At 59.5% G+C, this 23,521-nt stretch overlaps 4 protein-coding genes across 4 annotated transcripts; all 4 read right to left on the reverse strand.

Moving 5' to 3' along the window:
• Window positions 1-356: 356 nt before the first annotated feature.
• Window positions 357-13,658, reverse strand: LBRM_16_0180 (conserved hypothetical protein; the record flags this gene model as incomplete). Its single annotated transcript, XM_001563573.1, has 1 exon — window positions 357-13,658. The coding sequence occupies one exon, from the start codon at window positions 13,656-13,658 to the stop codon at window positions 357-359; it is 13,302 nt and encodes a 4,433-aa protein (XP_001563623.1).
• Window positions 13,659-15,894: 2,236 nt separating this feature from the next.
• Window positions 15,895-16,449, reverse strand: LBRM_16_0190 (conserved hypothetical protein; the record flags this gene model as incomplete). Its single annotated transcript, XM_003722924.1, has 1 exon — window positions 15,895-16,449. One exon carries the CDS (start codon window positions 16,447-16,449, stop codon window positions 15,895-15,897), a length of 555 nt encoding a protein of 184 aa, XP_003722972.1.
• Window positions 16,450-17,433: 984 nt separating this feature from the next.
• Window positions 17,434-18,507, reverse strand: LBRM_16_0200 (conserved hypothetical protein; the record flags this gene model as incomplete). Its single annotated transcript, XM_001563574.1, has 1 exon — window positions 17,434-18,507. One exon carries the CDS (start codon window positions 18,505-18,507, stop codon window positions 17,434-17,436), a length of 1,074 nt encoding a protein of 357 aa, XP_001563624.1.
• Window positions 18,508-20,259: 1,752 nt separating this feature from the next.
• LBRM_16_0210 (mitochondrial ornithine carrier protein-like protein) lies at window positions 20,260-21,159 on the reverse strand (the record flags this gene model as incomplete). Its single annotated transcript, XM_001563575.1, has 1 exon — window positions 20,260-21,159. The coding sequence occupies one exon, from the start codon at window positions 21,157-21,159 to the stop codon at window positions 20,260-20,262; it is 900 nt and encodes a 299-aa protein (XP_001563625.1).
• Window positions 21,160-23,521: the final 2,362 nt, after the last annotated feature.

The raw sequence follows: 23,521 nt of genomic DNA on the forward strand, positions 1-23,521 counted from the left end.
CACAGGCAGAGATGTGCAGCACAGAGAGGAGGGAGCGCAAAAGGACCGCATCATCACGGCTGTAGCCCGACGATGAGCATTCTTCAGCACAACGCGCACCCTCGACGCTTCACGATAGGACGACGTGAAGTGCCATTCACTCTCGTCCGCGTTGCGACACGTGAGGACTTGCAGAAAAAATCGGGAGGCTCGCCGCTGGGCTTTGCCTATACGCTGGGCGCAATCCAGCAAAGACACACACAAGTCGCAACCGGGGGAGGAGGGCTGAACAAAACACCTACGCACACACGCTTACAGAAACACAGGAAGAGAGAGAGAGAGAGACTGACAGGGGCGTGGAGTAGGAGCGAGGTCACCTACAATTCAGGTTGCCGTGCCTCGGAGGAGCTGGGCGAGAACAGTGGTGATGAGTCGGTAGGAGCTCCTGAAACACCACCACCAGCAGCGGCAGCTGCCACCGTCATACCCTTTCGAGGGCTTCGCTGCGTCACGCGCTCGCTCGCTAGGTCGGAGAGGGAGCTCAGGAGTTTCTCCAGCTTGTCGCACAACGCCGTGTGGACTACATGCGGCAACATCTTCTCCGTCACACCCAGCCAGTTAAGAATCACCTCAGTATTGACAGACACGTCACCGCCAAAGCGCAGTTGTGGGGAGAATTTAGAGCTGCGAAGTGCCTTGAGGGTGCGCTTGTCGCTGATCGCTGCCGCTGCAACCGGTCCGATCATAGAGGCTGAAGCGGTAGGCCCCAAGGCTCCAGAGATAGAGTCATCGATACCTTGGCCTGCGGCAGCGGCGATCATGTTGCTGCCGGAGTCGCGCCGCGCCGTGGTGCTTGACGGGTCAGAATTCAATGCGGCGGCCTCGAGCCGCCCGAACTGTTGAAAGACATCCGCATTCTTCTTGTCAGTGAAAGACTTGATGAGGCTTATCATCTCTTCAAAGTCGCGAAAGCGCGGGTTGCCTGTCCACGGGTGTGTCTGATGCAGTGTAAGTGAGAAGCCCACCTCCGCCGAGCCCAGCACTTGTCGCGTGTAAAACTCGAAGTGGTTGACACCTTGAAAACCCATGACGACGATGCGCGGCGTGCCAGGCCGGTACACCTCTACATTGTGCGACTCGATAACGAGCACCTTCTTCGCCGCGGTGTAGTTGTCGCACGGACACTCGGCAAACGACAGGCGCCCCTTTGGGAAGCTCAGCACCACGCACCCGACTGCCGCCTCCCCTGATGCAATTGCGCCGAGCAGCACCGTTGTCCTCTCCAGCCGGACACGAAGTTGCCCGCACGGTACCCGGAGTAGAGCGCTGCCCATAAATGGTATGCAGACGCGTGTCCTCTGCGTGGACACGCTCGCATCACTGCCACATGTGCTGCGGTTCTCAGCGCTGTGATCACCTGCTACCACCGCCGGCTTCGGCGGCCCCCCCACATCGAAGTTGACGCAGCCGGTGACGCCTTGGAGCGTTTGCACCGGCATTCTCTTCATTCGGGTCGCTGCGAGGCGCCGTTGCTCCGCGACGATGGCGCTGATATTCCGCACGAAGCTTAGAAAGGCCGGAACGGTGCTCGGCGTCAACCCAAGGGTACCACGCTCCAGCAACACATCGACGTCGGTTGTCGTATACTCCTCCTCGCCAATGCCGTCCATAGAGTTGCCCTGAAAGCATCCCACCTTACACTCAAAGACGTCTTTCAGCTGCCGCTCCTTGAAGTTCACGTGCACCTGCTGCAGCAGCAGCGCCTCCCGGAAGGTCCGCTGCTCAGGCGACCGCAAGAACACCTCCGCACCGTCGGCGTTCTGGATAAAAAAGGCCTTGGTCATGACGCTGCCGATCATCACTCCACCCGACAAGACGCCCTCCGAGCGGATGCACATGTTCGAGATGCAGCCGAGCAGCAGGCTCACAGAGCAGCCTTTGGCGTGCTTGGCATTCTCCGCCACCACGTTAGCCGCGCCGATAGTGAAGCTGTGTGTGCTGCCAGAGCCCAGGTCAAAGAAGCACACCGCGCGGGAGAGCCCGAGGTAGAAGAGGGTACGGCGGTCGGTGGGTATCAACGTGTCCCGCATCAGCGTCGTACTCTTGGCCACCTGACGACTGAATGGTGTAGCTGCAACCCGCTTGGAGATCTCTTTACCTGCCGCGCCTCGGTGAAAGAGGTGACGCGCCGTCTTCAGTGTCTCTGACAGTGTGGTAGACCACAACTCGACAACCAAAAATAGCTGCGACATGTGCTGCAGCCGGGCCGTCAGATTCGGCTCGCTGTCCTCGACATTGAAGGGGAAGTAGATAGCGGCGGTGTCCACAACGCCGATGCGGCCACTGCGACGGCTGATAGTGAGCTCCGCCTCTGGCAGCGTCACTTCGAGCGACTTCACTTCGAGCTTTGTCTGGCACTCCGCCCGAACACCGCGCATTGCTACGACCAGGGAGGCGTCTGGGAACTTTTTAACGAAGCGCTCATTCGCGTCGGGACGCTCGAAGTACTTGAAGAAGAAGTTGATCGTGCCATGGTCATCAAGATAGAGCATGAAGTGAGTGGAAGCTACCGGTTCCGAGTTGAAGATAAGGCGGAAGTCACTGATGCTAACATGCACCGCAATTATGCCGCGTGACTTGCGCTGTACCACGTCCGCGACATTGCTGTCGAAAAGACTCCGTGCTCCGGCGCCGCCGCTGCTGCTGGTGCTTCTGAGCGCCGGCCGCGAGCGCGTAGCAGCGTCGGCACGCCGCATACGCGCCCGCGACAGCACCGACTCGTATGCTCGCGGCACTGGCACGAGCACCTCTACTAAAAGGCAGTGCAGCGGCACGCGCAGCTGCGGCACCTCCGCCTCCATGCTTTGCACAAACGAGAGGATCTTTTGCTTGCGCGCCACACGGTTCTGCTCGTCGGTGTCGGCGCACATCTCCACCTCCTGTGCCAGCGCTGTGATGGACGGGCTCAGCTCAATTGCCCCGGCCCGCACCTCCACTCGCACCACGTCCGCATCATCAGAAGCTTCACGTCTTCCATGCCGCATGACGGCTCGCAAGGTCACGCCCGGTAGCGGAATGGACATGATGAGGAACCGCTCGCCTGAGTTGAAGTCAATGCCGCCGCTGCTCTCGCTGTGAAAAGGGTTCTGGCTTCTTGGGCTCGCACTGGCACCGCGGGTAGTTGTATTGGCAGCTCCCCGCGCATCCCCCGCCGTCTGCACGCAATTATCCTGTGAAGGTGGCGTCAGAAATTTGACACCGCGACGCGCAACCGGCACTGAGGAGGTCAGAAGCGAGCGCGAGCCTGCGTGGGCGTGGCCACCGCCGCCGCCCGTGGCACCGGCAGTTGTGGTGTAGTTCTGCGCGCACCACTTCTCTGGGTTCGAGTAACAGAAGACCGCCAACTCGCTGGCATCCAGCCGACTGGTGACGTCGAGATGTAGCGAGATCGACTCCTTCGGCACTGCGTGCGCGGCCGCCGCCGGAGCTCCTCTGCTGGTATCACGAAAATCTCTATTGATTCCTCGAACGATCGGGCTGGCGCTTCCGTCAGTGCTACGTGAAAACTGTGGCTGTGTCGACGGCGTCTGGCCACGACGGCGTGCGCGCACGTGCGCCTGCAGTGGCGACGTCGCCTGCTCTTGCGACAGTTCGTGCACAATGCTGAGTATGCGCGACGACACGCACGTCTTTGGCTCCGAAATGTCCACGACGACCCCGACGTGCATCGTGTTGTTTTTCTTTTCAATGCGCAGCGGCGCCTCGACGGAGGCGATGGAGATACTGTTGAGTGAGCGCTGGTGCTCCTCGGCGGCGTAGCTCGTGAGCACGCCCTGTCCACCAAGAATCGGAGTATCGCGCAGCAGCTCCGGCAATGTGGTGGACTTGTCCAGCGGCGACCCGTCCGAGAAGTACAGACGACTGTTCAAGGCAAGCAAGCGGCCGTGGAAAAGGAGCGAAGTGGTGTAGCCATGCTCCGCCGCGCCAGTCTTCACAAATGAGGTGTCTTTGGTCAAAGGATGGCTCGGTTCGCCGACCAGCACCGGGACGATGTGCTTCACCGCCTCCACGTGGCAAATAAAGGAGACGTCGTCCATCTTCATCTTGAATGCGAAGGACGGAATGAATTTGCGCCGGTTCAGGCACGACGCCGTGTGTATATGCCGATCGGCTTTGACACACGTAAAGGTCCCTGGTAGCTCCTCCAGGATGCTGCGGTACGCGGCGTCGCCGAAGGGAAGCACTGCCATGAAGTTGCTCACCGACGCCACCACCTTGTGTGAGCGTTGAATGTTGAAGAAGTCTAGCAAGACGTCGTGTCGGTTCGCTTCTCTGAGAGACACGCCGCGCCGATGCGCTACATCGTGCACGACGCGCTCTGTCATGCTGCGGAGCTTCTGATTTCGCTCCTTCTCCGCTCTCTCTATAAAGCCGTCGATGCGCTTCTTCTCCTCCTGCAGCCTCTGGAAGCGCTTGTGCTGGCGCAACCCCATGCTGGCGTTGAGGTCTGCCTGGTACGTCGCGTCCTTCATGACTCGTATGTCCTCCTCTGTTTCGCTAACACACTGCTTGATGAGTGCATCGAGTCCGAAGCGTACCAGCACTAACGGCTCGAACACCGCCAGCTCCCACTTGGAGGTGGAGGTGATGAGAGAGTCCAGAAGCGCCTTCTGCATCTCTTCACTGTATGTGCTAAGAGAGGTGCTCTTCTGGAGGGCAGTCCTCACACGGTTCTCGTCCACCTTGCCGCTGGACAGCGTGAAGGAAAGAGCGATGGAGCCCCACAAGAAGCCGCTGAGGGGATGCGCCGCCTTCATGGCATCGGCTGCGTCGGTGGAACGTCCGCTCGAAGACGCGGGTGAGCTGGCGTACGCAGCGCCGCTGCTGCGGATTTCTCGGCTTGACAGCCGTCCATACTGTGACAGGCTGTTGTACGTCGCGAGCATCTGGTTGTGATCGTCGCGGTCGACGAGCGCTGTCTGGGCATTTGCGACGTGCACTACCCAATGTAGCGTGTGCCGGGTGTCACCCCCCGTCGTGTCAGCCGTCGCGTTCAAGCTGCGGATCGTAAAGCGCAGCGTCGTCATGGAGGTCAGGTAGGAGAGACGAACCCCCTGCAACAGGAACAGAAAGCTCTGTCGGCGCTTTCGCGTCGCAGGCCAAGGCGCAACTGTCGCTGCCGTCGCTACAGCTTCGGCAGTACCAAGGCCCTCATTGGAGTTACTGGGAGACTGTATGTCACGATGTTGCTGCCCTCGACGGTTGCCCTTGCCCGCTGTTGTGCTCTCTAACGATAGGTTGATATCTGTCGGTGACACAGAGCCGCGGCCTGTGCTGCAGCTGCCCCCGCCGCCACCAGGCGCACAAGCTGGGGAGAGCAGGCTTGACGTGGAGTTAGACATGTCGCGCTGCTGCGTTGCATCGATGGCGTTGAGAGAGGAGGGATGTGCCGCCGCTGTCCTCTCCTCGTCGTCATCGTACACCTTCGGCGCCGCCAAAATAGCCGCCACATCGTGGGTCAGCTTCTCGTAGGTAAGAAGGCTGTGGTTGATTAAAAGCGGCGTAATGGTGATGGCGATGGTGCCCACGGTGACGTTGCAGAGCATCTTGATGGGGTCGTGAGCGTAGAGGATGTAGACGTGGGGCAGTACGACGCGGTAGTTTTCGCGTGGCGTGCTGTAGCGCGTGTTGTGGGGCGTGATGATGAAGGGGTGAAAGTGCAACTTAAAATCTGCGCGGCCGTTCGACGATGTCTTCGTGAAGCAGGAGATCTGCGGGAGCAGGAACTTCTGCACAATACCCTGCGGTAGTCCCACAAACCCTGTAATCCTAGTCGCCTGGATCTGGAAGGTCACCGCTCTACTCTGCCGCGGATTGGCTAGTCCCCGCTCCGCTGCACTGCTGCTAGCACTCCCTCGGCGCAGGCTGATGGCGCTTCCAAGCCTGTCCACAGCAGACCCAGAGAGTATTGTCCGGCTCGCTGCACCCAGTGCCTGCCGCCATGAGCTGATCAGTGCGTGCACTTGCGGGTGAAGCGTCTCCGCGGCGCGCACGCAGTGCGGAGACTGGAAAACGCTGCTGCGCACCATCATATGCAGGCTCACCTGCTCGCCCAGGAGGTTGACCTGCTGCGAAAACTGCGCGACGAGGGCAACGTCCGTGACAGCGGCCGTGAAGACTTTGCCAGTCTGTAAGCTCTGGTTCGCGCCCGGAACGTGGTGCGAACTATCCGAGTCGTGCGGGATGGACTCCATGAGACAGTCGGCGACGTAGTGCACTTGCACCTCTTCTGCAAAGAAGGACGCGGTGGAGCGCAGATGAAGCTGCTCGGTTGTCTCGGGAGGAGCCGGGTAGCGGCTGCGCTTCGCCCTTTCGCGAGCCGTGTTGGCCTTGTAGCGCAGCCGTTCCTTCAGCGTTTCTGATATCGTCTCTGTCAATGCCTCCGTCTGGACACACTCGCGCGACGCCACGCTCTCAGCGCGGGACTCGGCACATCCGGTCAGGTCCTTCCCCACCAGCTGAAGGTAATTCGTCCCTGACTGCTGCGCGCGCAGATCGAGTTGATGGACAGTAAACGTGCCATCATAGGTGAGCGCCAGTGACCGACTCTGCGGCTCTGGGACATCAGTGCGATTCGAGTCGTGAACGATCGCACTCGTCTGCGCGGAGAACTGCCGAAACACCGTCGTGCCAACGGAGGTGGCGAAGTTCGGTTGAAAAGACAGCGTACCCGGGGAACGAGACCTAGGCGAGCCAGCCGGGGTGACCACGATGCCTACGTTGCGCCTCACCGGCCGTGGATGCAGCACGTGCAGAAGCGAGGGAAACACAGCCGCACGCACCTCGTCCATCTCACCAACGGCTTGTATGTGCGCATTTCGGACGCGCAGGAGGTTCGGCATAACAACAAAGCTGCAGAAGGGTCTGTGGATGTCGAGACGGCTCATCCTCGCTTGGTTCACGACGATCCGTTGTCCCATTCGTGCTGTGTCGATGAGAATTACGGCCACGTGCAACACAAAGCCCTTGCCTTGCACAACCCGTCCCTTTCTCAGCGGGCGAATCTCACACAGTGAAGAGACCGCGGCACGGCTGAGCACGTCAGAGGCGCCGAACGCTGCGAAAGTTGTGCTCTCTCGCGGTGCGGTCAACGGATCCGAGTCCAAGACTGTCGTCGCCGTCAACACGTCGCTGAAAAAGTGCCCATTGATATCCACGCGCCGCCGAACATCGGCGGTCAGGCCCTGCACGAGGTGCATCAGCCCATGCAAGTAGTCCACAAAGTCGCGCGTCACGTACGCAGCCACATCCGAGGCCGTGATGTTCGACGCGCAACCGTCGGCGCCGCGCCACAGGTCTCGCTTGACCTTGCCGGTAACTTGGGTGACGAAAAACACCGCCATGGTGTCCTTGTCCGCATTGTACCAGAAGCCTGGCACTTTCACGGCGAGGTTGCCTTCTCGCCTCATCGGCTCCCACTCGATCTGCGTAATCGCAGCAATTGTGTCCACCCTCACCGACACCGACATCCGCTGCGATGCCTCAACCGCCATCTCCTCCCCGGTGGGAGGTCGGTTCTGCGCCATCAGAACGCGGAGGTTGCGCACCGCTAGTGTGGATGTGTAAACGCCATCTGTCGCACTCGACCTGCTCGGCAGGTTTTCCTCCGGCACGGACAGACTTGTGAGCACCTTCAGCTCAATGGTGGGGACTGAGACACTCACAATGTTGCTCTCCCACAGCCAGCGTTTCTGCTGCATTCGTGCTTTGCTCTTCTTCGTGCGCGGCCGCAGCAGCAGCGGCTTGGTGGTCCCTCTCGGCGCGGCCCCCGAGCCCTCCAAGGTGGACAAGTCGCACGGAATGTCAACGTGACGGCTCTTCAGGGAGTTGCGCAGGTGTAGTAGGAGTTGCGCTGCAGCGCCAGCCAGTATTGCTGCCTCCGGCGTCACCAGAAGTGTGAGTGGGTCGAGGAATGCAACGTGTAGATGGCGCGACGTGGAGCTGTTCTTCGATCGCTCGCTGTTGTCAGCAGTGCAGCGGGCCCAAGCGAAGAGATCCTCCGCGCGTGGTAACATCTGCCGCTTCGAGTACGAGAAGAAGGGTGGAGCGCGGCTCTCGCGGTTGGGATTGAGGTAAAACCCGACGATGGGTAACTGTGCGTGAAATCGAGTGTGATCGCGTACCCTATGGGCATTGAGTGGCCGCTGCGGTAGCCAGTAGTCGACTGCAGAGGCGCCGTTGTCATCACCCTCCGCCTTGTCGAAAGTGCGGTAGAAGAAATGTGCGGCGGTCATACACGACGACGCCACTGGGTTGCTGGTGTCTGGGCGGACTCCACCTCGTCCACCACTGACACAAGTGCTGTCGCCTGACCCTGGGGCCGCTTCACTGAACAGGCCAATGCCAATTCCACCGTCACCACCGCTCTTCCTGTTCGCAGCACCTTTCCCCTCACGGGTACTCGTCGTGCACCCGTCGCTGGCAAAGGCGTTGTTCATAACGCGTCGCTGAGACGAGGGGTCCGACGAAGACGCGTCGAAGAACGAATCGATGTCCGCACTATCCACGTCTGACAACGACGTCTGTGAGGGCACCGACACGCACGTGGCGAAGCGACTGCTCACCTCCAGGTTAGTCTTCTCGTTCACCTGGTCAGTTGCGGAGAGAGAGGGGAACGTGCTCTGCCGCTGTGATGCATCGTGTGCCTCACCGGCAAGCTGCGTGTGGACCATGGTGCTCTGCGAGTTCAGCGACGATGACTGTGAGAACTCCTCTGTGCTGTTGGTAAAGCCGCGCATAAGGGGCGGCGTGGCTGCTGCATCCCCATCGCTGCCACGAGCCAAAGAAAAGGATAGCCTGGACGGCATCCAGTCGCGAGTCGTCGGTGGGGCTGACGGCGACGCGCTCGCCAGTTGCGGCGGCGTGCTGGGCCCATTCGTGGGGGTGGGGGTAGCTGTGGCGCTCTGCAGCGACGCACGAGGCAGCGTAGCTGGCTCCACCACAGGTGCATCATCAGTAGGTTGGGCCTGAGGTGCGGGAATCGGGGCTTCTGCACCTCTCGAGTCATCTTGAGTCATCGCAGCTGATTCCGGACTGGAAGCCCACTTTGGTGTCTCCGGGCACTGCGTCGAAGCCTTGTTGAAGGGAAAGCTGATAAGATGCTCGTAGTCATTCTCCTCCACGAACTGCTGTTGCCGCCGTCGATGGTTCGCCAGGCTGTTGTCGAAGGGGTACGCGACGTACTGCCTCATGCACACCGATGTGCGCAGCGACAGCACTTCCAGGTACTTGCCAGTGGAGGTGTCGCCTCGCAGCGAGGGAAGATACGTCTGCGCCATCTCACTAGTGCGGTCCAACAGGAGCTGCACACCCAAGTCCTTCACCGCTATGCTCATCCGCTTGTTTGAGTTGCCGTCGTTCAGTGTCGACTGCGTCGCTCTCACGCCAAGCGGCAACTCCACAGACGCGTAGCCGTCCTCGCCGATACGCACGACCCCTCTTACCGTCTCCACATTAACGAGGAGAAAAAACAGTCCGTAGTCGCGCGAGTCGTCGTCCGCCTTGTTGCACTCCTCCCTGAACTTGGCAAATCTCAGCGCAACATCGTACGCCACCTGCGACGAAAAGGGACGCCAACGTTCGTCACCGCGGTCGTCGTCGGAGTCATCGGTGGTGGTGGGGATGAGGCCTCCGAAGAGACTGCGAAGGCGTCTCCGACCTCGCCTGCGCTTCCTCGATGACGAATGTCCGCTGTCCGATTCGTAGGAGTGCAAAATGGGCACGCCGCCGTCTCCAGTGCTGTTGATGGTGCCAAAAGTAACTTCAGCCTCGCCGGCACGTGCACCCGTGGCAGCTGGCACTGTCGGGGACGAGATCGACTCCTCACACGCGGAGCCATGGGCATCCACCATGACAGCGCTGCCAGAGTCGGTCCAATCGTGTGCACTACCAACTTCGCCGTCCCTGTCGCTGGGAAAAGAGTGGCAAACTGGAAGTTGCCCGCTGCGCTGTTCCGTGCGCCACTCCCGCATCTCCACGGCACTGTCCTCGCAATCGTCCTCGTACTTGCCCGCGTAGTTATCCACTGAGAAGCTGAATGGACTACCAAAACGCATCGCTCCTTCCTTTGCCATAGAAGGAGATTGGTCGGCGATCAGCGCACTGCTCTGTCCAACGCGTCGGTGCCGCATGCCCTTCTTGAGCTTGTCCGTGGTGCTGCGACGCGGGCTGGAGTGGACAACCTTCTCCGCTGACAGCTCCGCCGTCGACAGCGCCTCGGCAACCTCTGCCTCCATCATTAGATCCTCTGTTGTGAAGTGCCGCGCCGCCGTCTGCGCTATCTCCACCAGCATCATGAGCTGCTCGGCCACCACTTCAAGCGACACGCCGCCCACGTGAACTTCCATCGCCTCGTGCACCTTCGGCTTCAGTGGCATGCGTCCAAAGTGCCGCGTGATACCCACCGTGGTGGCGCCAATCACGATGATCGACTCGGTGTTTCGTGGGAATTTACCGCGGCGGTCCGGAATGCGTACCGTCAGAGGGGAGAGCGAGACGCCTGTATCGGTCACAGAAAACTGTTTTACATACGTGAAGGTGATAAGCCCTGTGGAGAGGTTGACCTGCGGCGCACCTGCCACCCGGCTCGTCGTGGCCGTAGCACTGACGTCGACGAGTCGAACCGTCACGCAAACCTCCATGTCGTTACGAGCCGGCTGGCTCAGCTCCAGGAACTCCTTAAACGCCTTCCGCTTGTTCTTCCCCGTCGCGGCGTGCGACTGCAGCTTCGCCAGCAGCCAAAACAGCTCATCAGGTGCGATAGTGAAGGTGTTGTCGAGGAAAAGATTCTGGAAGCAGTTAACTAGTGCCTTAACGTGGGCCCCCATGAGGGTGCCGCGCAGGTTCGTGAACTCGACGTCGAGGTTGAGGAAGTTGTGATTGCGCGTGCGGCCGGTGGTGGGGTCAAGGTTGTTACGCGGCTGCGGGATCGACTGATTTGGCACCTGCATTGTGAAGAGTCCTTGCATGTTGAACGTCTCCGCATACGCCCAGGGAGCTTCGCTGCCCACCTGATCACAGAGAGGGTGGCTTCCTGGGAGACTCAGGTACGCCTCCACCTCGCACGCCGAGGCCTCCATCGGCCGCGCCGACTCATTCTCGAAACTCAACTGGTACTGATCACTCGGGAGCACGATGTTGAAGCACCCGGACTGCATTTTCAGAATCGCCATTATGTTATGAGCGAGGTCGTTCGGATCGTCGGCGTAGACCACGTTATGTGTGTTAACGTTGAGGTGAACGGTCGCTACCGACTCGACAAAGACCTCAAAGCGCTTCACGTTCGGAATGCAATCTCGCACGGCGCGGTTCACCGTGTTGAATATATCCGTTGTGAGCGGCACACCGTGGTACATGCTCGCCGAGAACTGCCAGTCATTGAGCAAGTCGAGGAAGTAGTCAACGTACACCATGTACCAGTACAGCTTCGCCCCCGATAGCTTCACTAGGATGTTCCACAGCTTGCGCCCGTTCCAGAGTCGGTCATCCTGGCGGTCGAAGAATAACTGCAGCGATTTGGCAGTGCACAAAACTGCGTCCCTCTCCAGAACGCAGTTCGCCCAGACAGTGACATTCTTGGCGATGAAAAGGCCTTCAAACACCCGCTTCTCGTCCTTTGGAAGCAGGAAGAAGGCTGGCTGGATATACTGAGCACCCTCACCTATCGTCGCCACTATCATGCCCTTGCGCTTCGAGTCTCGAATGCCGAAGGGTGGCAACGGTACGATGCTGCGCCGCTTAAAAGGGATTTCAACAGTCGTGGCGCGCAGGAACATGACGAGCACCTCAAAGCCGGCGTTCGGCCGCGGCTTGCCCACCTCAAACTTCAACTCCTCCAAGGGCAGGTAATTGCGTGGTAGGAAGTACTCCCACAGCTGCGCGCGGCAATACTCCAGCCAGGGGCCGTAGCGAAGCACGGGGGCATCGATGAGCACCTCCACCCCGGTGATCGGCAGTGCACCGCGGCGCACTACCTCACCTGCGTACACGTTCGGGGCATCCTTGTAGAAGACAAGGTGCACCGTGCCCTTGTTCTTGCCGTTCATGAAGATGCCGTACTCGTCGATCAGCTCAGACGAAACGGGGGTTTCGAAGGGCGTGTGCTCGTACGGTGTCGCCACCCCAGACACCAGCAGGCGCGCCCGCTCGAGCAGCGTTGCGTTCCGCATCACTTGCGTCTTGCTCAGTTTGCTGTCCATCTGCGCCATCCGTATGTCCACCTCGCGCAGCGTCAGCTCAACGACAGAGCGGTAGAGGTCCAGGGCGGGGCAGCTGTCCTTCGTCAAGAAGACGCGTCCCTCGCCCTGCTGGAAGGTGAAGTGCAGGAAGTACGGATGCGACGAGGCGACGCCGCCAATGTCGAGCTGCGCGGCGCAAATCTCGATCTCAACACACCCAATAAAACTGAAGAACTTCTGCGCAAAGCTGGTCGTGAGAATATTATGCTCCTGCAGCTTCCGCGCCGCTCGAATTTCGGAGGACTCCTGGTCGTCGCTCCGCCCATGCGCGTCGAGGTCGGCCTTCTCGTGAGAGAGCACGTAATTACCTATTGCCTGCAGCATCTCTGCGAGTCCTCTTTTCCTCCTGCCCTCCCCATTCCCCGACGACGCGGACCCAACGCTACCCCTCAGGTCTGCCTCGTTGCTGCTCTCGTTGCTCATCGTGCGATGATGGCGGGTACTTGACTCGAATGCAGGTTCGCCGGCGGCGTCGGCGGCGGCGGCCCTTGCCAGGTCAAGGTACTTGCCTGTTGCGTTATAGAGACACAGTCGGACGCCATTCAAGTGCAGCTGCAGCAAGCCCGCCCGGCTGCGGATATACACGTACTTGGCATCCACTGCCTTCACCACCTCATCATCGAGACCCCCCGCATGCATGTTCGACTCGATACAAGTGTGCTGCGGGGACAGGGGTGTGGTCACCGGAGAAGCCCCAAACTCTTTCCATCGCGTGCGCCGCTGCCCCACCGGTGTGGAGGGGGTGCTGCTAGCGCTACGCACATGCTGGGACGGAGGCGAGTTCAGAAACGACGGGGTCTCACCTAGGGCAGAGGTGCGCCGCGGGTTTGCTGGCGCGCCGCCTGACGGATAGGATGGCGGCTCGACGGGGCCATTATCCTCCCCCTCCTCCGTGTCCTTGTCTTCGTCCAGACTGCTGCCGTCTGTGTTGTGCTCATCAAGCTGCACCGACACCTGTTTCTTCTCTACGTCGACGGCGACGATAGTGCCTTTGGCGTAGTGTAGATGGTGCTGCACGCGGCAGCGAGTGCCAACAAGGTTCTCGCCGATCATGTACTCGTGTAGCCGACACCACCGCGGATCGCGAAACCAGAAGCCCCAGAAGGCAAAGGTAAAGTAGCCATCAACGATGCGCAGCGATAAGTTCTCCGTCTGCAAGCTGAACCCATGGAACAACACGCGGGCCTGCAGAGGTGCAAAATGAAGCCCGGAGAAGCTCAGCCGAATATTACGCGGCAACACCAGGAAGCGCAGCATGAACACCAGCCAGAGGGCCACCATCTTGTCAACGTACAGCATGAGGGAGAAGCAACACACAGAGAGAAACACAGCAGAAAAGAGAAACTTAAGAAACAAATTGATGTCGAAGTCGCTACTGGCCATGGTGGGCTACGAGGCGTGCCGCCAGGCAAGAGGAAAAGATAGGGAGGACGAACCGACCAGTAAACACAGACTCCCTACGCAGGGCCGAGAGAGGAGAAAGAAGTACCTCCGTGGGTACGAGACGCACAGAGGGAGCGTGGGTACGGTGCGGCACCCGGCGAGAGAACGCGTGTCGCACACAGCGGCGAAGAGGGGGGAGGGGTACAGCACACGGACGCCAACACAAACGAAGCCTGTGGTTCCCCTGCCAGCTTACAGCACAGCGCACGTGTGGTGCACCGCACCAATCAGCAACGAAAAGGGAAAAACAGAAAAACAGGAAAGGGGGGAAGCGAGACGGAGCGAAAACGAAATCGCCAGAGCGCGCGCACACACACACACACCGAAAAGACGCCAAGGCAAACAGCAGCGGCAGATGGACAGGAGGCGTACACGGTCGAAGGCGTTCGCTTGCCAGTACGGGTTACAGGTGTGATCGTCTGTAGCCGTCTGGGCAGAACACACGAGACTGCAGTGCAGGAAGACAAGAAGCAAAGCTGCAAATCAAGAAGAAAGGAAAGGGGGGAAAAACAGCAGCAGCAGCAGCAGCACACGTACTAGAGGTGCAACGGCTAAAATTTTGTACTCTAGCAACGAGTCTTACAGGAGACAATACGCCCTTGTCTTCTCTAAGGTACAGGCGTCGGCCAGTCGACCTCCCCCTTCACCCGCTTGTTCGACTCCTTTGCCTTCCGCTGCGTGAAGCTCCTTACGTCCGGTCTGCTTGCTAAGTGCGAACGCCTGTTCTCGTCTACAGCGAGCGTGAGAACGAGAGAGACCAGATCGGTAATACGACCACGTGTCTCCTCCGCCCACCAGAACCGCCGTCACCTCTCAGGGCGAAGTAGAGAAAAGAGAAGCGAGAAGGGGAAGGCAAAGAGAGCCGGGGGCCTTCGAAAGCGTGCGCGTAATAGGGGAAGGCGGTACGGAGAGTTTTCTGTGGGAGTAGGGAAGCGAAGGAGCGGCTAACGACGAGAAGGGAAAGAAAGAGAGAGACGTGGCTGACAAGCAACGAGCTTTGCAGGACAACACCAACAGCTCCCTTACTCGGAAATGGGGGCTTCAGTAGCTCAGCTGCAGAGCTTGGCGGAGTAGGGCTACTTTACAGCACGTGCTAGGGGTGAGCGCGACTGTGTTTGCTGAATGCATATATTACTGTGCGTGCATACCTCTCGGTATCTCTACAGGTATGAGGGAGGGTACGAGTAATAGAAGCCCAAGAGCTGCCGTAGGACGAGGACAGCCTCGGCGTAGTCACATCCTACAGTAACTGTCGAAGGTGCACCGCAGAAAAGGGGGGAGGGAAAGAGAAGAGTGAGATGAACTGCAAGACTGACTGAATGGACGCAGAAGAGAGCGAAGAGGAAGAGTCGCCAAGAAGGTGCTCCGCCACACAGACTGCGCCCGCTCAAGTGGCGTTGTAGGCGGTCGAGTCAGGCCAAAGCCTAAGAGAGAACGTAGAGATGTCATCCACGACAGTGCTAACAAGGCCTACCGCGTTGAACCTCCACAACTAGAGCAACAGCACTGCCAGATCAACCTCTGGGTGAGTACTGCAGCAGTGCGGAGCACAGCAAGGGTGAAGGGAAAGTGCAAGAGCTCTTGCTGTGCAATGAATGACATCCCTTCTCCCCAGCAGCGAAAATGGAAAAGAAAAGGGCGTGAAGAGTCACGTATGGCAGGGGAGAGAAGATGGACATGGCGGATGACGTAGGGGACAAGAGGACGACGTGCAGGAGAAGAAGCGTGGAAGAATACACACACTGAGTAGACACGCACAAAGGTGCACACGCTGATATCCACAGAGAGAGCGAGGGGAAAAAACACAGGCGCTTCGCCTGGCCAGAGGGAGGGAGAAAAGGTGAGGGGAGACAACACGTGGTACATGAGTGAGGGCAGCGGTTTCCCCAGGATATGAGCCCTTCTTGGCGGGAAACGCAACCGCGTCAAGACCCATCTGCTTCTCTGTCTCGTGCTCCTCGGTGGACGTGCGGCGCAGCAGCAGCGACGGCTTTGAGTTGCTGTCTCGCGAATTTTCGGCAGCATTGTGCCACGGCGATCCCATCGCCTCCTCCTTTCCCACGCAACACAGCAGCCACAGTCACCCAATCTACACTGCTGAAGCGGTCAGCCGTTGTCCCGAACAGCACTCATGGACCACCCGCCCCTCGGATGCTCATCTACAGTCGGTCGTTGGCTACTTTGTCGAGATCTCTGCGCCAATGTCATTCTCCTCGGCGTATTCATCCTCCTCGCTCGGTGAGTCGTCCAGCGCAAAGCGTGACCGCTTTGAGCCGGACACGGTAGCCTTTGCCTGCGCTATCTCCAGCGCCTCGCGGTCCTTCTCCAATTCAGCATACTGCCGTGTCACAGACTTGGCCGACACGCCACTGCCCATCACATTGCCTGCATTGCGACCTCGGTTGACGTTGGGGATAGCACGACTGCGGTGCAGCTGCGCGTACGTTTCGCGCTCCGAGGCGGTGAAGGCGCCGCCCTTCTTCTGCACGCTACTGAAAAAGAGAATGCTTCCACCCTCTGTGGCGGAGCTGCCAGAGCGAACGACTGTTGCGCCGTGCTGAGCCGGCTGCGCCTGAACAGCGTCGTGTGGCGTGACGTACGAGGACAGCTTCGTACGAGGTGCGTCCTCCATCAAAGATGCCAACATATGGTTCGATCCAGTAGCATTGGGGTGTCGACGTACATCGCCTCCTATGTGCTGTAGCGCGCGACCATCCGGTTCGTTGTGCATGCGCGGGATCTGCCCACGGCCACGCCCCTCCGTTGCTCCACCTCGGCGCGGGTACGAAGCATTGAATGAGGAAGCTCCACTATTGTGGCCGGCGCTGCCGTACGGTCGTTGCCGTTGCTGGTAACCGTGCGAGGTAGACGAATAAGAGCTGGTCCGCACGTTGGGAGACCGATGCCCGTAGGAGTTCGGCACACCTGGTCGCTGGTCGGACATGTGGACCCGTTCTCTCCCTGATGCCCTCTCTGTTCTGTTGGGTGCATGCCAGTGTGAATGCGATATCCAAGACGGCCAGATCAGAGAAGAAGTGGAAAATTAAGATGCTCAGAGTGGGAGGAGGGGGGGGCGGCATCATCACGACAGTTCGTTAGGAAGACACCGAGCCGCTGACGCATAGACGGGATTCCCTGCATGTGCCTGTACGCATACCTTTGAATGAGCCTGCAATGAGAAATCGATTGTCCAATGCTTCGCTATTCTTAATCGCTTTCACCCTCTGCCACGCAGGCCCAACGCCACTCCACACACCCCTCGGCCCTGCCACGGGACCCATCGCGTGCTGCGAAGCACCCGCAGACACGCGGCACAGCAGTGCGCAGACTCAGCCACCTCAGCACGGCCCCCGCCTCATACTCTACCAACCCACGCGCCCACCGTGCCGGTCGCCACCTCGCGCAGCACCCGCAAGGTGGGGCCTCACGCTCCCCACACCAGCAGGCAGTCACCGCCGGATGGGATGCTCTCGAGTCACGCTGGACACTCTGCCCATCACATGGGTGGGGCAAGCGCGCTCACTGCCGCGGGGCGCGCCGACGCAGCGCCATCCACGACCGAGCCGTCGCAGCCAGGAGCAATGCATCGCTCCGACCTCCCACACGTCCTACGTGCTGGGCCCTGTCACCACCAGCTGTGGACGATGATTCCCCACAGAGCACCGCTTCTTCCCAGTGGCTTTTACTCTTCTCGCCCTGCGCACATCCCGAGCCGTCACGACAGACGCCAGCCTGCGATGGTGACAGAAGAGCCATCGGAGGCATTTTGCCTGGCGGTGCCTTCACCCACCTGGGCGGGACCAGCAGGTGATGACGTACCCGATGCGGCCCTGTCACCTCTGTCTGTCACACCACCGCCCTGGGTGCCTTCGCCGTCCTCATCGCTCTCGAGCTCGCGGAGGAGCGCCCTCATATCATCTGCGGTGACCGATGGCGGTAGTTGAGAAGCCGCAAGTGCACTCGTCTTGGTCGCTGGTGTAGCTGCGCTCGCGCTTACCGACTGACGTTGTAGTGTTGTACGGAGTCCGCCGGCAGCGGATGAGGAAGAAGCCTGCGCGTGTTGCATGAGGTACACCTGCCTCTCCTGCTCCAACCAGTATTGCGTGAACAAGAACTGCAGCACCAAGCCGCAAACCCACCGCAGCTCCGACGTCAGCGGCAGTGCCCCGTGCGCCACACGCTGGCGCACCTCCACTGCCTCCTCAGGGAAGCCGATCTCACTGGCGCGCTTCCGATACGTGTCGGCAGTGCCGCTCGCAAAGGAGCCAGTCATGATATGCACCACGCGCGAGATGGCGGCGCCGTAGCACATGCGCAGCGGCCCGTCTTTCAGCGCGTCCTCCTCGTCTTGCAGCATCGCATCCAGCAGCACCTCCGTTGACTCCACGTAGGCGGGCAGCTCGCGTTCCTTGCGCGCGCGCTGGCGCCAGATATGAATGGCCTCCAACGCACTCCGCTTCGCAGCTGCGGTGGCGCTCATGTCAAACAGTACTCGCTTCACCTCCGTCCACTCACGCCAGTCCTCTCCAAAAACAGTAGAGAAGAGGGCAGGGATGGGGATGCCCGTGGTGGCGCAGTTGCTCAGAGTTGTTTCGGTGGTAGCCCGCTCGGTTACCGAGCTGTCGCCAGTCTCCGTAAGCGCTGCTGTGCTGTCTTTGCGTTCAACACGCTTCTTGGGAGCGTCAAGGTCACCAAGCTCGTCGAGCCCACTGCGAATGCGGTGGCCACGGAACCGCCGCTCTGCCAGCGCCTGGCGGCGTCGTGCCTCGCTCACCTGAGATCGACGCATAGTCACTGGAGAGAGGGAAAGTAAGAAGGAAAGAGAGACAGTGAGAAAGCCAATACGTATGCGTCTGCGCTGACAAGAGTGAGAACGCAAAGCAACCGGATCTGGGGCTACACGCACATCGACTAGTCGAGGCACAATGCAGCTTCACTCGATGCCTATGGGCTGAGGCTGAGTTGAGAGAGAGAGAGACTGCGCCTTTTGGGCAGGAAGAGAGGAGCTGCCAGACTACGCCGCCAATATGCGCATGTACCCTCCACTTCCGCCTGTCCTTGTCGCTTTTCTTCGCCAAAACGAGGTAAGTCCCCCTCAATGCGGCCACACAGACACACTCCAAGGTGAACGAAATGAGCAGCGTCAGCGGTGCAGCACAGATGCAAGCTCACCCATCCTCCTCTGCTATTCCCCAGTATAAAGATGCGAAGGAGGACGTAGAATGTGGGGTGGCAGCACTCAGCAACCCCCTCTCAACTTGAGCTTTGTGATATCAGCCAAGTCTGAAGGTAAACACGCTCAGAGAAGACTACACCACGGGGGGTGACTAACGATGCGACTGCGCAGAGAGAAAAGTGGCGGAAGACAGGGCAGGAGACGGGTGGGTGTCTTCTGTAGACTAATAAGCCTCCCCTTCAAGTAAAAGCTGAGATTAACAGAATTCAGAGCTTGAAGTGCACCCGTGCGTGACACTCATACACACTACCTCCCACTCGACTGATATAGGATGAGCACAAACCGGGAGAGAGAGCAAGAGAAGGGGCTAGCCAAGCGCCTGAAGACGTTAGAAGGGGATGAGCAGCACCAGAGGCACCACAACAATGCAGTCCACAAAATGCCTCTGCAATTCCCGCTTCCCTCTCTCCTGAGCAACCAAATCGGGCCTTCGGCGCACAACAATGAGAGCGGCCAGAACACCCGAGCGCCCACGACCTACAGAAAACAAGCACCCCGCACACTCACCCACCTTCACGACGTGCCTGCAGACAACACCAAATCACGCTCAGTTAGGAGGCCGCATCGCCACTGTGCCGCCGACTCAGTAAAGAAGCGGTTTCTCGAAGAAGCGATGAAACAAACGTTTCGAGCATGCAAAGCATAAACATGCAAGGCACACGCACTTCAGCCAAAATAGGCAGCGAGAACAGCGCCATTGGCGTGTTTCCCAGCATGCCGCACCTCTGCCACACAGGCCCAACGCCACTCCACACACCCCTCGGCCCTGCCACGGGACCCATCGCGTGCTGCGAAGCACCCGCAGACACGCGGCACAGCAGTGCGCAGACTCAGCCACCTCAGCACGGCCACCGCCTCATACTCTACCAACCCACGCGCCCACCGTGCCGGTCGCCACCTCGCGCAGCACCTCTCCCCCGCAAGGTGGGGCCTCACGCTCCCCACACCAGCAGGCAGTCACCGCCGGATGGGATGCTCTCGAGTCACGCTGGACACTCTGCCCATCACATGGGTGGGGCAAGCGCGCTCACTGCCGCGGGGCGCGCCGACGCAGCGCCATCCACGACCGGGCCGTCGCAGCCAGGAGCAATGCATCGCTCCGACCTCCCACACGTCCTACGTGCTGGGCCCTGTCACCACCAGAAGAGGCTCACCATTGGCAGGGAGACGGGGGGCTGCTTGGCTTCCCGGCACAGCGTGGGGATACTGGGCCCTGCGATGCAACGCACTGGGGTGTCCCCCCATGACGAGGAAGAGGAGAAATAAAAGAGAAGCCACATCGAAACGGCTCCTCCTCGAAAACCATTACGATACTGCACTGGGTTCACTCAGCGTGGATGACGCACCGACCATCAGTAAAGGCTCTGGCGACAGCACGCGATTACAGCCATCAAAGACGGCGAAGATGACTGCGTTAGAGGGGAAGGAGCGCGCGGCCGTGAGGGCCCAGCCTCGATAGAGAGCGCGCAGGCCCTCGCTCTGATATATTCGCGTCATCGCCCCCCACAGGCTCAGCCTGCCATACATGGGGTCCACTTGGATGCGGGTTTTGACCATGTCGGAGGGGTACAAGGCGGTCCAGAAGGCAACGCCACTGCACCCACCTGCTATCATGAGCTTCCACAATGGCAAGCTCTCACTCGGCATTCCCTCTGGCGTCATCCAGCTCTTCAGAGTATCGTACGTGCCGCACCACACCACCACACCGGGCACCTCGCGGCAGAGCATGGCAAAGCCGCCCTTGTAGAATCCTTTGACGCCGTGCTGACGAAAAACCTGCTGGGCACAGTCCAGCGAGCCGCGGTACTGTCGCTGCCCCCTCCTGCCATCGGCCTGCATGCGGCACTTGACCAATTCGAACGGTGTCAAGCACGCCGTCGCTACCGCACCGCTGCCACACCCGCCCAGTAGTATCTGCGGTAGAGTGGGCCGATCACCCGCGCCGATCAAGCGCAGCGTCCACTTGTATGCCGCGAACACCCAGGCGTGCTCCAAGCTAGAGGCAATGAGACGTGCCGTCACGCCGCGGTAAAAACCAATGGCGCCATCCTGACGAATGAGCTTCGTGATGCAGTCCGTGTAGCCGACGTACCGCGTGCCGCCGTACGACTGCAGGAGTACCTTCACGGTGTCAAAGGGGTGCTCGATCAGCACCCCCGCAAACCCGCCAGCGGTGCCAGAGATAAAATCATTACGCAAACTCATCGCCCAGTCCCCCACCCTCGCCCCCGCCCGCGCGCGCTTGACAAACAGAAAGAGGTGAAGCCGACCACCATGCAGCAACGGCTACAGGAGAAGCAGCACCAGTGGCGAAGACCAGAGCCGCGAGTAACATCAAACTCCACCAACGGAGCTGGGGAATTCCACTCAAGATACGAAGAGCGCGTCGAGTTAGATGTGCGCACCACCCTGATTGTAACGACGAGAAAGAAAGAAATAGGCGGCCTTGACCAGAGCGAATCAGGACGAGCACAGACAAGACACGCGCTGCCTCACACGATGAGCACAATAGCAGCGCTACGGAAGTCCCCTCCCACTTTTCTCCTTCGTCTGCCAACCAAGACGACGTGCGCGCCAAGAGAGAAGGCGGAGATAGAGCGGCACGCGGTATTGGCTGTGGTGAAGAACGCCTAGCTAACAACAAGGGCAGCAGCAGACAGAGGTCTCAGCAAAGTCCCTCCGTACAGCACAAGCGCATGCGTAGGAGATAAGCCGATTTCCGCACTGATGAAAGAAAGAAGGGCAGCGGGGGCGACTGTGTGTCCGGGTGTGCCTCTCGCTTTTCCGCTCGCACAAGTCGTGCCGGTATACCGCAGTGCCAATGGCTGTGCCCCTGTGCGTGGGTCTGTTCGAGGGAAAGAATGGCAGCATTGTAGCGAGACCATAGTGACAAGAGAGAGCACGAGAATGAGAACAAGAAGAGAGATGCAGAAGTAACGCGTGGCAGCTGATCCTGGGAGAGGAGGAAAACTCACAAAACATACAGCGCGCACGTGCTGACTTACCGCGAACATCTGCACAACCGGCAACTTCACGTTACCGCCGTCGAGCGCACTCAGGAGCGCTCCGAGATGCTGCGCCGAGCGCAGACACACGCACGCACACATACATCACCATCGCTGACCAGAGAAAACTCTCATTAAGGTGCATGAGAAGGAAAGGAAGAGTCATGCTAAGATGCCCTTCCCTCGCACGCCTTGTCGTGGATTTACATGGGAAACACAGGGAGACATGCGTGTCCTTCTTCGTACGGAAGGAGAGGCAGTAGTGAGAGGCGCAAATGAATGTCGCGACACTCATCGGGTGCGATCACGGGACAGGCATTAAACATTGGGCGAGTGGGGAGCGACGCAACAGTGTTCGTGCGCAGAGGCTTGCACAACGCTCTGTAAGAACGAAGAAGAACATCGGAGCACACTCTCTCAAATGCGCATGCGTATCCCACTTCAAACATAGCTGAGTGTTGGTGACAGGAGGTCAAGAGACGAAGGGCCAAGGGGCGATGACGGCAGTGCTTCGCTCTTCTCCATCATCCCCTATGGCAGTCTGTGCACATGTCTGCGCGTCTGGGAGTTGGAGAAGAGCGGTGCACAGCACTGCGGCAGACACTCACAGCGAGAAGGGGGAGGGAGAGGGCACAATCAATCAAAATTAGACTTGCGGCAGCGCCGGTTATGGCAGTGGGGCACCTGTCGTAGTGGAGGTGGTGGCAGTAAATGCTGGCCCACCTGGTGTCCTTATTTCCTACAACACGCTGAACAGCTCGAAGAGTAACACAGCAGAGGACTTCGCTCTTCCGGCAACCTCCCCCCCCCGCGCACGCACGAGAGCATGTCGGGGTGCCGAAAGAGCGCGTGCGCCATGTTGACAGGCGCCCAGCTCACCCGCTTATCAACCCCGCACACTCTCATGGCACAAGACAGGCTGGTGACTGAGGCAAATCAGCGCTTGAGCCACACGGTGACGGACTCGAGTAATGCTTAATGGATCACGACACACGCAGAGAAGCAAACGCTGCACCACTCGAAGACGCTGAACAGATAGCGAAATGAGTAGGACGACAAAATGAGCAACCAACAAGAGAGCTGACAAAGAAAAGCGCCACACTCACACGGAGAGAGAGAGAAACGGGTATAGGGGGACAGAGCAGGTGAGCAGCCTCGATGAGAATGAGCACATGCACACTCAGGCACAGGCTCGAATAACATCCACGCGCTCCCTTGACAACGAGGTGAGGGAGGGCCTGTCCGTCATGTTTACTCTCCCCCTCCCTTTCATTTCAGTGCTCGTTCTATAAGTTCTCTGTGCTGCTTCTATGCTAGGAGGAGCCGTAAGAAACGCCACACGCCGGATCTTGCCGCTCTTTCTGTCGTCCATTTCCTTACCTTTGCGCTGCCTGCCGTCGTATCCGCACCAACCGCATCACCGAGGAACTCGCTGTTGTTGAGCAGGGGGAGAGGAAGCCGAGCTACAGAGCCAGGCGTCCCGACGAGTCCACGGCGTCTTTTGCTCGCCCTCTGTGAGCGGTGTGTACTTCGCGCCGCTGCTGGCCGCTCTGTTCCTCAAA

The sequence above is a fragment of the Leishmania braziliensis genome, chromosome 16, assembly GCF_000002845.2.
Source record: "Leishmania braziliensis MHOM/BR/75/M2904 complete genome, chromosome 16".
NCBI classification, from domain to species: Eukaryota; Euglenozoa; class Kinetoplastea; order Trypanosomatida; family Trypanosomatidae; genus Leishmania; species Leishmania braziliensis.